Source organism: Talpa europaea (genome assembly GCF_964194135.1).
Source record: "Talpa europaea genome assembly, chromosome: 9".
Taxonomy (NCBI): domain Eukaryota; kingdom Metazoa; phylum Chordata; class Mammalia; order Eulipotyphla; family Talpidae; genus Talpa; species Talpa europaea.
Window position 1 is genome coordinate 53,927,953 of NC_140076.1, and position 14,338 is coordinate 53,942,290.

The 14,338-nt window shown below is 36.3% G+C and overlaps 1 protein-coding gene across 3 annotated transcripts in view; it reads right to left on the minus strand.

The window, feature by feature from the left end:
• Positions 1-14,338, minus strand: part of LRRC7 (leucine rich repeat containing 7) — a gene marked incomplete at both ends in the record, with an annotated part of 319,842 nt that overhangs the window by 220,481 nt on the left and 85,023 nt on the right. For all 3 annotated transcript variants that reach the window (XM_084242632.1, XM_084242631.1, XM_084242630.1), the window contains one exon: positions 5,521-5,638. In XM_084242632.1, coding sequence (XP_084098758.1) covers positions 5,521-5,638 — 118 coding nt within the window. The remainder of the gene's footprint in view (positions 1-5,520; positions 5,639-14,338) is intronic.

The following is a 14,338-nucleotide window of genomic DNA, read 5'->3' on the forward strand; positions in this document are numbered from 1 at the left end:
TTTCCCATGTCATAGATAAGCAACCTGATGCATTTGGGAATGACAATTTGGTATTACTTGAAGATGAAACCAAAGCAAGTTGGTTTTGTTGGAGGTGTGATTAGATAGAGGAAAGATATTCACAAAAATTGTGTAGATACCTTTTTGCACATCAAAGTTTACTTAGCTAAAGGTTTTAATATGAAATATTATTTTTGAATCATTGAAGGAAAAATGGTCAATCAGTCTAATCATTAAAAGAACTGGACATGAAAATAAAGATTAGAAGCCACATGGACAACCAAAGTCACATTTAACCTTAGCCTCCAAGTGAATCAGTTTCAACATATGAGGTCACTCATCAAGTTCAAGTACATTTCAAGCAAAGTTTTACTTAGATTGACTAATATTTGAATGAGTCCCTGAGTCAATACAAGCATTCTATTTTCTGTTATTCCCTATACATACTGATTATCTTCTTTCATATTTTGATTTTTTTCCTCCACTGGCACCATTCCAACAGTGATGCTGACACTACATGTATTTTCTGCTATCTTCTCTTTCTTCACTCGGCAGATTCCCAAAGGATGCATTATGCTCCGGAAGTAACTATCTAGGTCTCTACCACAAAATTCAGTTACAGCTTTTTTATGTATGATTTTCTGAAAAGGATGATGTGTCGAAATCTTTTGCTATTTGTGTAACTTCTAGGAATGGATGATATATCATCATGTTCATCAAACCTTTCATACCATTCTAACTTACAGAATTTTTTTGCCATGTCTTTTTACACAAATATTCCCAGAATATAGAGATCATAAGCATAGCTGAAGGTCCCTAAATAATACAACATCTTCTAAGGATATGTACATACTTCCAAGTTGAAGAATTGTGACATTCTGCTTCTATCAAAAATTTCTTTATGCAAAAGGGCCAAAAAGGGTTTTTTTATAATGCTCAAAAAAATGTAATATTTATCATGAATTTTGTTTTTATATTAGGTCATGATTTTATTTCTGATACTTTAAAAAAATAATACAGATTTTTATTTAGACTATACACCCAAACTTAACTGAAGATCAAAATAGGTGATAGATTTGGCCAGATGATATTTCTCAGGAATTGTAATTTGAAAATAGAATTTGATTGTGAATGTATATAAATATATATGAAATACTAAGTTTATTAAAGCACGGAAATACCAACTTACAGTGGTATTTATATTTGTAGATTGTTCACCTGTAAATATATTTTTAAAAATATAGACCTTATTTGATTTTTTTAGGCCTAAATTTACTTGCAATTCTCTTTCTACATTGGCTTAAGGTCTTTTGAGGAGTGTCTTCCTGAAATTCCTCTAAGTAGTAAGTCAAGTTGGTTTAGAAAGATCTGTGCGTCCCCTGATTGCACTAGTATTGTCTGTTTCTTTTTTCTTTTTTCTTTTTTTTTGTGGGGCCCTCACCTGTGGCCAGGGAACTAACTGGCGCTGCAGAGGCTGCCGGCAGCCTCGCAGCTCAGCGCTCAACCATTGCACCACCAGGGGAGGCCCAGTATTGTCTGCTTCTAATGAAATGTTGTTCTTTATTCAGATGCTGCTTTGCTTTATGAAAATCCTCATGCTATATATAAGCTTTAGTTCGACTCTTCCCTAATAGGAGTCTTAATTAATCTTTCCACTCTCTAGGAATTTATAAATGTAATTTGTGTCATATAATTTAGCACTTCATTGCAGTGTTATATGATATTCACTGATTGTTTATAAGTGTTATTTCCCCATTGACACTGTAAACTTCCCTATGACTCTCACAAACTTGCACTGAAATCAGAAGTAATTTACACTGATATATTTCAACATGTGTTCCTTGTTCCAGAAGGACTATTCATTTATAATTCATTCAATAAGTATTTATTGAGCTGCTACAACATGCTGCACAGTTTTAGGAAATAAAAATACACCAGTAATCAAAATCAGCAAAAAACAATGACATCACTGAATTTTAATTCTTGTAAGGGAAGTCCAGGCAAATACATAAACAATTAAAACGTATAGTATGTCAGTTTCTCATAAAAGCTATTAGGAAAATAAAATAAGGAATGGAGGTAGGGGATACGTATAGTGGAGAATAACAGTAGGATCTTAATTTTAAAGAGGATGGTTAAGGATTTCTTAATTTACCTGTGGTCAAGAGATTTTTTTGGTAGTCAATGAATTAAGATCCTTATTTACCAAAAAGTCAAGCTACCTTAACATTTTAGGGTGCTTTATTTCATTCTTTTTTTCTAGCAGCTTTATCATGGTATAAGTGATACACATGTTTAATATGTATAACTTGAGTCATTTGGACACGAGCAATCACTCATGATATCATTGCTATGATCAAGATAATAGACATCTCCAACACCTCCCAAAATTGTCTTGTGTTCTTTTGTTAGTTGTACGTATGTGATAACTACACTTAACATGAGATCTGCCTTCTCAATGAATTTTGAGGTGCACAATACCATATTATTAACTCTATGTACTATGTTGAATAGCATATCTCTAGAATTTCTTCATGCATCATAAATGAAACTTCATTGCCCATTCAATAGAAACACCTATTTGTTCTGTCTGAGCTTGGCTATCATTTCTTAAAGTAGCTTGCCCTAATCACAGTGACTGGATTAAGTTCTACTAGCAAGCATACTCTTCACAATCAATGTATCTTTCTCAATTGCTTATTTAATGGTTGATAATTACCTGCTTAATTTCTTTTTATTTTACTTTAATTTTTTTGAGTAGCATATTTATTTAATTTCTAATTCACCCACAAGAATATAAGCTTCATGAAGGCTAGCACCTATTTTGTCTATGCCAGCTCCTTTGGAACAAAGAATATTGCCTAAAATAACTAGTCTCTCTCTCTTTTACTCTTGCTTATCTCTCTCTTTGTCTCTGTCTCTCACACACATACATAGAGTTTAACTGAATAATTTAAAAATGGAAGGGTTATTTTTCATGTCCTCATAACTTACTTTTACAGATTCTTATTATTTATTTATTTATGAAAATAAAATGGATATCCAAGATGTATTTGGGAACTCAACTCCTATGGCAAGGGAAGCAAAAGCAAAAACAAACAAACAGGACTACATCAAACTAAAATGTTTCTGCATAGCAGAAGAAATTGTCATTAAAATAAAAAGACCCTAATAAATGGGAGGAATATTTTCACATCATACATCTGATAAGGGGCTGATATCCAGGATCTACAAAACATATTCAACTCAACAAAAGGAAAACCAATTACCTATTCAAAAAATGGGTAGAGGACCTAAATAGACATTTCTCACAATAAGACAAACAGATGGCCAACAGGCACATGATAAAATTCTCATCATCACTTAATATTAGGGAAATGCAAATTAAACCACAATGAGATATCATCTCACATTTGTGAAAAAGCCCCACATAAAAAAGATCAGAGAAAATAAGTAGTGGTAAAGATGTTCAGAAAAAGGAATTTTCCTTTGTACACTATTAGTGGCAATGTTCACTGATCCAGCCCCTCCGAAGACAGTACGAAGGCTTTCAAAATATTAAAAATACACCTACCTCTACTATTTGACTCAATAATTCCACTCCTAGGTATCTAGCCAAAGCATGCAAAAACTTTAATTCAAAGGGATATATGCATCCCTATGTTCTTTGCAACCCTATATATAACTGCCAAGTTATGGAAACAACTTAAATGTTCAAGGACAGAAGGATGAATCAGAAACATGTGATATATATCTATGTCTATATCTATATATGATGGAATCCTACTGAGCCATAATAAAAAGATAAACTCTTGCCATTTGAGATAGCATGGATGGAACTGGAGAGATAATGCTAAGCAAAATAATTCAGGAGAAAGTAAATACCTAATGGTTCAGTTTTATGTGGAATATAAAGAAACAAAATAAAGTGTCAGAAAACAACAAAGCACTAATGAACTCTTGACAGCTAACTGTAAAACTGAGGTAACACAAAGGGAAGGATGGTGGGTTGAGAGTGGGGTAGGGAGGGGGCCCAATGGAGCATGGTGGAGGATTAATGGGGCTTTGGTGGTGGGTATATTATGAAAACATACATATGTAGAGGTCTGAGCTTATAATGTTTAAAACAAGACAATGATATACAGCAACTTTACCCCAATAAAATAAAAATAGCAATTGATCTGCCATATGATCCAACAATTCCATTTCTAGGTATCTACAAACAGAATGCAAAAACACTAATTCAAAGACATAGATGCATGTCTATGTTCATTGCTTCACCATTCACCATAGCTAAGTTGAGGCAGCAACCTATGTAACCAAGGACAGTTGACTGGATTAAGATGTGGCTTCATATATATACATATACACACACACACACACATATATATATATATATACACACACACACACACACACACACATATGTGTGCATGTATCTATTTATAATGGAAACCTACTCAGCTAGAATGAACTCTTGTCATTTGTGATAACATGGATGGAACTGGAGGTGATTGTGCTAAGCAAAATGATTCAGAAGATTTATTCATATGTGAAATATAGATAAATAAAACAAGAGTCAGAGAGTCAAACTAACAAACCTTAGAAGTGGTACTGAGGCTGCCAGTGGGGTGGGGGATAAAGGTGAAGATCAAGGGTGGGAGGGGACACAATGGACTATGGGTGCCTTGATGGTGGATGTGGTTTAGTAACATACATCTAAAGAGATGGGATCCTATATTTCTGAGTCATATTACAGTTTTGTAAACCAATGTTACCTTAATAAAAAGAATTAAACAAAATATTAAAAAAACAAGGTCACTTGGAATTAAATGAGGATTTGATGAATATATATGAAGACACAGAAGCTTCCCATCAATCATTCGGATGAAAACATCATGGACATGAACATCAAAATCAGCATCAGCATAAATAAAATCACCATACACATGATTCTGGCAAGCAATATAACACGTACTGAATGCTTATCAGTTACCAAGCACTGCTCTAGGTATTTGAGACTCATCGGTGAGCAAAAGAGAGAGAAATCCTTCCTATCACATAATGGAATTTACAATCTGGGACAGGAGAAGAGAGATAACTCTGGTAAGTAAGTAAATTTTTACAATATTGAGGGGATGGCCTGCTATGGGGGAAATGGAGCAGAGTATGGTAAAGGGGAGTTCAATTTCAAGTAGGGTGAATGGGCAGGCATCATTAAACAAGTGATATTTAGACATGTTGAAAAAAATTTACTTTGAGAATGAGGAAAACAAACAGCGTAAAGCCAGTAAAATATTCGAAAAGTTTAAATCACATCTCCAAATGCAAAGGAAATAAGGCTGGAGTGAGTTAAGAGAGATTTTCTGTTTTGATTTAAAATTTAGGATTTACTATTTTAACAAAATAGAGTCAAATATTATCAAAGACAACTTGTTAAATCCTTTGCTAAGAGACATCATGAAAGCATATTTTCAGTAAAGAAATTCAAGTTAATTAGAAATGAGATAAGAATCTTACCATTCTTACTGATGTCCAGTTCTTTAAGATTAACTAAACTAGCAATAGTGGTTGGCAGATTTGAAAGGTCATTATCAGGAATACTTAGTTTTCGTAGAGCTTGACAGTTGAACAATTGCTGTAAAAGAAAATAATGATTAATTAGCTTTCAATTTGGTTCAATCCATTCATATGTAAACTCAGCTAAAAAATTCAATATATTCTACTTTTTCCATTCTGTTTATTATTACTGTTCATTTTCCCACTGATTCTACTGAAATTTTCTTTGAAATACTTGAGAGTTGTCCATTTATTTTCCCACAACTACCAGAATTACTTTGATTCTTTTTTTCCACAACCATTTTACATTTCATAAAGCATCACTTCCGTTTAATCATGTTGAACACACTACGTAAGAACTGCAACACATTCAAATATATGAACTCTCATTTCTTCTGTACTTCATAAATACCTAGCAAATGAAACATTTAATCTCTGATACTTGGTACAAAAAAATCACCAAGGATAGCTTCATTTCTGCCACCAGGTAGGGAAGGATGAAGTGTTAAAAGTGATGGTTCTCAAATCCAATATGGTTATGATCACTGGTGGGTGGAGATGCTTATTTGACACATGGATTCCTGGTCTCTTCTAAGAAGAATTACAGGGTCCTTGGATACGAGGATCAAAATATGCATTTTTAGGAAGCACTCTAACCATCTGATTATTTTGATATAGGTGTTTCCAGGATCATATTTTGGTTAACAATAACTTGGATTTGTTTTTAGTTATGTCCATCTCATCTTGACTACTCAAGATATGAACAGCTGGGACAGATTTTTGATTCATTTCTGGAAGAATTATCTTAATGAGATCTTTTCTGTTTGACATTTCTAATTCTGTTTTGCTGAATTTACACAGATGAAGTCTCTACTACCCATGACTATGCAATTGGCCCAGAGTACATTTAACTACCACTTGTTCTTACAAGTAATTCATTATTTATAGGCAAAAACAGTATAGCACATGGTTTTTATTTCTTAACTCATTAGCTTTTTAAAAAATAGATCATCAAGCTGGTTGCTACTTAAGATAAAACATGCAGTGTCTAGCTTTTGGTTAGTCATTTTTTGGCTCCTTACAAGGATTATTTGAAACACTTTATGTAGTAGTAGAATTTCAAAATGGTATACAGAAATGTTGCTACTCCTTTTTATAAAATCTAAAACAGAGAACTTTAATAGTTTCCACTATCCACTAATCTTCCCATTAAAGAAAAAGAAAAACAGATGTCTACACTTATGGTAAAATTTAATTTAAAAATTTGTCCAGGGCTTCCCCGGTGGCGCAGTGGTTGAGCGCTGGGTTGCGAAGCTGCCCGCAGCCTCTGCAGCGCCGGTTCGATCCCTGGCCGCCGGGCAAAGGTCCCACATCACACAGACCTCTCCTGCAGCCCACTGCTCCCCTCAGCAGTGTACTTCGGTCCTTCTGCTTGCTCTGCTCCCCGCTCTGGCTCTGGTGAATTCTCTCACCCTTCCACGCTTCTGACTGTACCCAGTGCTTGTATAAGTAAATAAATAAATGAATCTTTAAAAAAATAAATAAATAAAAATTTGTCCAATCTTTATCATTCTGTTAGAACCAGAACATCTACATGCAATATGGTTAGTTATAGGTTCATACATTTAAAAAAGAATCAATTGCTTCATGACTGATGTTGATAAGATGTACTAACTACCTTTGAGTTTGATTACTATAATCACTTTATGCAAAATTAAGACAAGTGATATTCAAAAAAAGGGGTCTTTTTGGTAAAAATAGGTCTTTTCATCTTAACTAAATTCTTAATTTCTCCCAAGAATTAATAGAGAGCCCTGTATTCTTTTACAATTTTAAATGATTTGACCTCAGGAACGAAAGACATGAAAACTCATATTCTGCATAGAGAAGCCAACACCTGTCTCTGATAGAGGCTAAAAGTATGGCATTTGGAATTAGATGGAAGTGTGTTTAATTCTCACTCATCTATTTACTAGCTGTGTGTTCTTGAGTAAGTTACCTAAAAATCTTTGAACCTTACGAATTTCTTTCTTTCTTTCTTTATTTATTTATTTGTTTGTTTGTTTGTCTATACATGCACTGGGCACAGTCGGAAGCACGGGAGGGTGAGAGAATTCACCAGAGCCAGAGCGGGGAGCAGAGCAGGCAGAAGGACCGAAGTACACTGCTGAGGGGAGCAGCGGGCGGCAGGAGAGGTCTGCGCGCCATGTGGGACCCTCCTCCGGTGGCCGGGGAGCAGCCGGGGATTGAACCGGCGCCGCAGAGGCCACGGGCAGCTTCGCAACCCAGCGCTCAACTGCTGCGCCACCAGGGAGGCCCAGAACCTTACAAATTTCTTTACCTATATAATGGAAACATGAATATTACCTAGCTTGTAGGGTTGTTGGCAGAATTAAATAAGTTAATGTGTTTCATCAATTCTAAATCTTCCATTTTTTTTGACTATTAACTTATTTAACTCTTGGAATATATCTTACAATGAAGAGTGTCACAATTTTAAGAAGTGTTTTTTAATGGTGCTACAATGATCGTGTGTTTTATAATCAATAGTCTAAGTTTTGATGAAATAAATTACTCATGAAAATGTAACACTGTGTTTGGTGTAGAGTAAGAGCTTGATAACTGCTAGCCACTAGTAACATTTATGTACATAGGTACAGAGGCACACCTACATAATAATACATTTCTTACGTTTCTGGATGATGAAGTCTTAAAGTCAGGAGTCATGTCTGATTCATTTGGGATCAACCTATTTCACCTTTGCACATGTAAAAGTGACTAGCACATTGTCTCGTACAGTGTATGTTGAATAAATATCTTTGAAAGTATACTTAGGTAAGTAAAGGGCAAATGAGGAGAGTGCCAAGTTCGAGCTGAGAATGGCACTTCACTGGACAGGAACTTTCAGATAGGTAAACAATTGCAGAAGAATCTAAATTTCATAAACAAAGCAGTGAACTTTTAAATATGAGTCATGATGTCTATAAAATGGCAAACAAATTAAGAAGGCATTTTAATGATTCCTTCAATATTCAAACTTTGAATGAAAATGAAGTGAAGGATGATTATAAAATAGCCATAATTCTTCAATATGGTATGAAACAGCAAATATAATTAATAGCTAATTAGAGCAAGATTGTTAATGGTTCTTGTTATCTTGCCTTTCATTTGCTAATGATTTTCACATTTCAAAAACAATAAAATTGTTTTGAGTCTTAGAAATGTTTGTACTAAAGTGTTCTTGGGCTAACAGAAGCAATTTAACTGACAGAAATTGGTTTGAGAAGAGTGTGAAGTTTACATTACTGATTTCAAGAAAGCAATGGTTAGGTGTTTTCTGACAGAGTTGACACAAAAGAAAAGCCTGAGAGTTGAAAATAAAGACACATTTGGCACAAAAAATGTATATTTCAAAAATTATTATTCGTTCATTCATGGAAAATCATAAGTTGCTAAAAAATACATACTGTACAAAGCAGAAGAGATAGAAAGTAAGACTCAGCAACTGAGCTCAGATTACTTACAATGTAATATTTAAACAATGCATTAAAAGTGTGAAAAAAGACTATGCCATGGTAAATATCAGGTATAATGAAAACACACTGGTAGGATATCTACACCAGATTTTGTTGATGATGGTGGTGGGGTTGACTCAGGAAAGTATTTCTGCTGCAAAACATCACTCAAGAGCCAGCACAGCTTAAGCAGATGAGGCTAAGTAAGCGATAATCTTGTGCCTTTCTTGTAGCAATAAAGATATTCTTAATTCAAAGACTGTAATTCAAACTAGTTTCAACTATTTGCTTAAAAGCACGTGTAGACTTGGATCTTGGAGTGAATATTCTGAGTCTAAAATATCTACATGCATTTAAAATATACTATTTTTTAAAGATTTATTTATTTATTTATACAAGAACCGGGGTACAGGCCAGATGCGCGGGACGGTGAGAGGATTCACCAGAGACAGAGTGGGGAACAGAACAGGCAGACTGACGAAATACACTGCTGAGGGGAGCAGTGGGTGTAACAGGAGAGGTCTGCCCCGCCATGTGGGACTCTTGCCTGCCAGCCGGGATTGAACCAGCGCTGCAGAGGCTGTGGACAGCTTCACAGTGGGGCGCTCAACCTCCTGCACCACCAGGGGAGGCCCCAATTATACTTATTATATACTTAGGTATTATACTTATTTAATACCTATTGTATGCTATGATCTATGTTCAGCACTGAAGATAAAGACATGAAAAGATATTATCCACTTCTGTTTTAAGTAGGGTGGTGGACTAAATAATTGAGGAAAAACCTATTAGTGCAGGGTCTTCCTGGTGGTGCAGGGGTTTGAGTCTCAGCACTGAGAGTTTATCGCTAGCCACCGCAGCATGTTCCACTCCCACCCAGGGAACTGGCTCACATGGCGCAGCAGACCCCTTACCTGCTTCCTTCAGCAGTGTATTTCAGTCAGTCTGCCTGTTCTGCTCCCCACTCTGTCTCTGGTGAAACCTCTCATCCCCTGCATTCTGGCCTACACCCAGCACTTGTATGCATAAATAAATAAATGTAAAAAAAAAAAACAAAGAAAGAAAAACCTACTAGCACAGCAAAACACCATGCATACACACACACAAACACACATACACACACATGCCCTTTTATGTATAACTTAGCTCTGACTATAAAGCTCCTCAATTTCCTGAATGACAAGAAATGTGCTAGCACATGAAGTTGTTCCTCATTTAGCTTTGTTCTGGTGGTATCTGTTAGTAACTGATGGTTGAAGACTGAGTTATTGGCAAGTGGAAGCATAGAAAACTTCCTGGGTACTGAACAGAGTGGGAAGTTAGTTTAGAGAAGACTCTAGAGAGTTGGGATCTCCTAAGGGTAACCCTCAGAGAGTGAAATAAAAAAAAACTGTGTCTTGCAGAGGAAGTCAGTAGAAGCTCATGTTTTCCACAATTTTTGCTCTAAGTGAACTGAGAAGAAAGAAAGGAAAAAAAGGAAGGGAGGATTATATATGTGTTTGGGGAGGGAGGGAGGATGGGAGGAAGGAAGGAAGGAAGGAAAGGGAGGGAAAATGTGAGAGAAGGATGAGGAAAAAAAGAAGTAAGAAAATCAAAGAAGAAAGAAATAAGGAAAGGAGGAGAAAGAAGGCAGGACAGGAGGAGGAAAGAAATGGAGGAGGGAAGACAGGAAAGAAAAAGACAGGAGAAGACAAAAAGGAAAGGAAGAAATAAAAAGATACAGAAAGGAAAAAGAAAATTATTACCCTAAATATACCAAGCAGAAGCATAACTTTCCTTCAGTTTAGGGACTGAAATTCACGATGAGTGAATCTATGAGACTCTCCAAAACCAAATCCAGAGGTAGAGTTGATTTAGTGTTAGTATTGCCCTGAGTGGCTGGTAGAAGCAAATATAAATCTCTTTTGAAGAAATGAACTTTAATTTTGGGTTTAATGAATTCCCACAGACAAAGTTCTAAGAAAGAGTATCATCAAAGAAAAACAACATGAAATATTTGATTAAATAATCAAATTGAGCGAGATATTAAAGAAAACAAATATTCTTGCCTGCTGAGGATGCAGATATCAGAATTATAAAACACAAATGGGATTTGAAAACATGATGATAAAATAAAAGGTTATTAAAGAGAATTCAGTAGGTCAGGATATTAAATACAGCTGGAGAAAATTATAGTGAACTAGATTTTAAGAAGAAATTAGGGCCTCCTCTGGTGGTGCAGCGGTTGAGTGCTGGGCTGCCGAGCTGCCCGCAGCCTCTGCAGCGCTGGTTCGATCCCTGGCCGCCGGGCAAGGTCCCACATCGCGCGCAGACCTCTCCTGCCGCCCACTGCTCCCCTCAGCAGTGTACTTCGTCAGTCTGCCTGACCTGCATCCCGCTCTGCCTCTGGTGAATCCTCTCACCCTCCCGCGCTTCTGACTGTACCCAGTGCTTGTATAAATAAATAAATAAATCTTTAAAAAAAAGAAGAAGTGGGCCTCCCCGGTGGCGCAGTGGTTGAGCGCTGGGTTGCAGGCCCACAGCCTCTGCAGCGCCGGTTCGATCCCCGGCTGCCAGGCGAGGTTCCCACATGGTGCGCAGACCTCTCCTGCCGCCCGCTGCTCCCCTCAGCAGTGTACTTTGTCAGTCTGCCTGCTCTGGCTCTGGTGAGTTTTCTCACCCTCCTGTGCTTCTGACTGTACCCAGTGCTTGTATAAACAAATAAAAAAAAAAGATTAAAAAAAAGAGAAGAAACTAGCTGAATGTAGCATGAAAGACAAGGAGATGCAAAATCACAAAGACTGGTTAAATGACATGGAAAGTTAAAGAAAAAGAGGGTGAGATGGCTAAGGAACCACAGAATGTTGAAGACATTCATCTTTGGATTAAGGAACCTAAATAAATTATAAACAAGACAAATAAAAAAGGAATCTGTATCTAGATTTACATGCAATTGCCAGCATTGAAGTAGCAGATCTTAAAAGTTGCCAGAGAGAGGTGCTTTCAAAAAACTGAGAATGAGAAAGAGAACTTAATAACAGTGAAAGCAATGATTCATTATATATTATAAATAAATGACTGAGTGCAAGTAACATGATATTTATAGCTATCTTTTTAGAAGGAGGGCAAAATAACTACATTTTCAAATAAATACAAACTGAGTTTACTAACAAGAGACTTGCGTTAAAGCAGCTGTCAAAGATATCTTTCAGGAAGAAAAAAATGACCCCAGAAGACAGTTGCAAGAAGGAACAACAATAGAATTGTTTTTTAAAAAAGGATAATGTGTGATTAAATCTAAATAAACATTGACTCTGTAAGACAATAGCAAAATGTCTAATTCTGGGATTAAAAAATCAATGTAGAACAAAACTTCTGTCCAACCAAGGAATATTTATTAGGAGACATAAAACATTCTCTGATTTTTGCATTGTTTGGGAGAAGGATAAAGTAATATATTGACTCTATATTAAAGTTAAATATGCATGTTAAAGAGGTATGTAAACAGGGCCTCCCCGGTGGCGCAGCGGTTGAGCGCTGGGTTGCGAAGCTGCGCGCCGCCTCTGCGGCGCCGGTTCAATCCCCGGCTGCTCCCCGGCCACCGGAGGAGGGTCCCGCATGGCGCGCAGACCTCTCCTGCCGCCCGCTGCTCCCCTCAGCAGTGTACTTCGGTCCTTCTGCCTGCTCTGCTCCCCGCTCTGGCTCTGGTGAATTCTCTCACCCTCCCTCCCGCGCTTCTGACTGTACCCAGTGCATGTATAAACAAAACAAACCAGCAAACAAATAAAAAATAAAGCATGCCTCTATTAAAAAAAAAAAAAAAAAAGAGGTATGTAAACATTTCTAGGGTAACCGCTAAAGAAGTAGACATCAGTTGTAAAATTTCTTAGTAGAAGAGCTAAAATAAATGGAATGTGATAACTAGAAAACATCTTTAGTAAATATAATGGAAAACAAGTAAAGACTCAGAAAAAAAGTAGGGCAGATAAAAAAATAATAGCATAAAATAGGCTAACGTAAATATCTCATTAGTTGCTGTCAGTAAATATAGATTAATTTCTCCAATTTAAAGACTGTCAGAATGGGTTAAAATTAAAAATAAGCAAACTATATTCTATTTAGCAGTGATACACCCAAAACTTGATGGAGAACTCATAAAACTAGCAAAACTAAATTTGTTTTCAATTTCAGATTTATTTTTACTTCTGTCTTTTTTAAACCATTTTATTTATTTTAAAAATCCTTGTTTATTTTTTCACAATATAGGAACTCTCCCATCAGGTGTATCACCATAGTTATCCCACCACCAAAGTGCCCATAATCCACCACACTCCACCATGTTCTCTTTTCCACTTGTTCTTTACTCTCCCTCGCTGTCTGCATCCCCTCCTGAGTATCTCAGATCTGTTGTCTGCTTTTAAGGGTCAGTCTTATAGTTTGTGTTCATCTGATACTTTGTTGGGTTTCTCTAGATTCCAAATATATGTGAAACCATCTGGTATTTATTATTGTCCTTCTGGTTCACTCTCTTCTAGTTCCATTCATGTTGCTGTAAATGGATCGAGTTTATCTTTTTTGATTGCTGAGTAGTATTCCATTATGTATATAGACCACATCTTCTTGATCCAGTCATCTGTTCTGGGGCATTTAGGTTTCTATATCTTGGCTATTGTAAATAGTGCTGTTATAAACATAGAAGTACAGGTTTCCTTCCAAATTAGTATTTTTGTTCTTTTTAGATAGATATCTAGGAGTAGAACTGCTGGGTCATATGGAAAAATCCATTTTTTTTAGAATTCTGAGTAATCTTCACACTTCTTTTCATAGGGGCTAGACCAGTCTACATTCCCACCAACAGTATAGGAGTGGTCTTTTTTTTATCCACACCCTCTCCAGAACTTGTTTCTAGTTTGTTTGATATGGGCCATTCTCACAGGTGTGAGGTAGTATCTCACTGTGGTTTTGCTTTGCATTTCCCTGATGATAAGTAATGACAAGCATTTTTGCATGTCTGTTTACTATCTGCATGACTTCTTTGGAGAAATGCCTATTTAGCTTTTCTGCCCATATTTTGATTGGGTTGCTTTCTTTTTGTTGAGTTGTATAAGCACTTTGTAGATCTTTGATATCAACCCATTATCAGATGTATGGTACACAACTTTTTCCCCCCTTTCATTAGCTATCTCTTTGTTTTGGTCACTGTTTCTTTTGCTATACAGAAGTTTTTTAGTCTGATATAGTCCCAGTTGTTTATTTTCTCCTTTGTTTTTCTTGCTGCTGGTGAT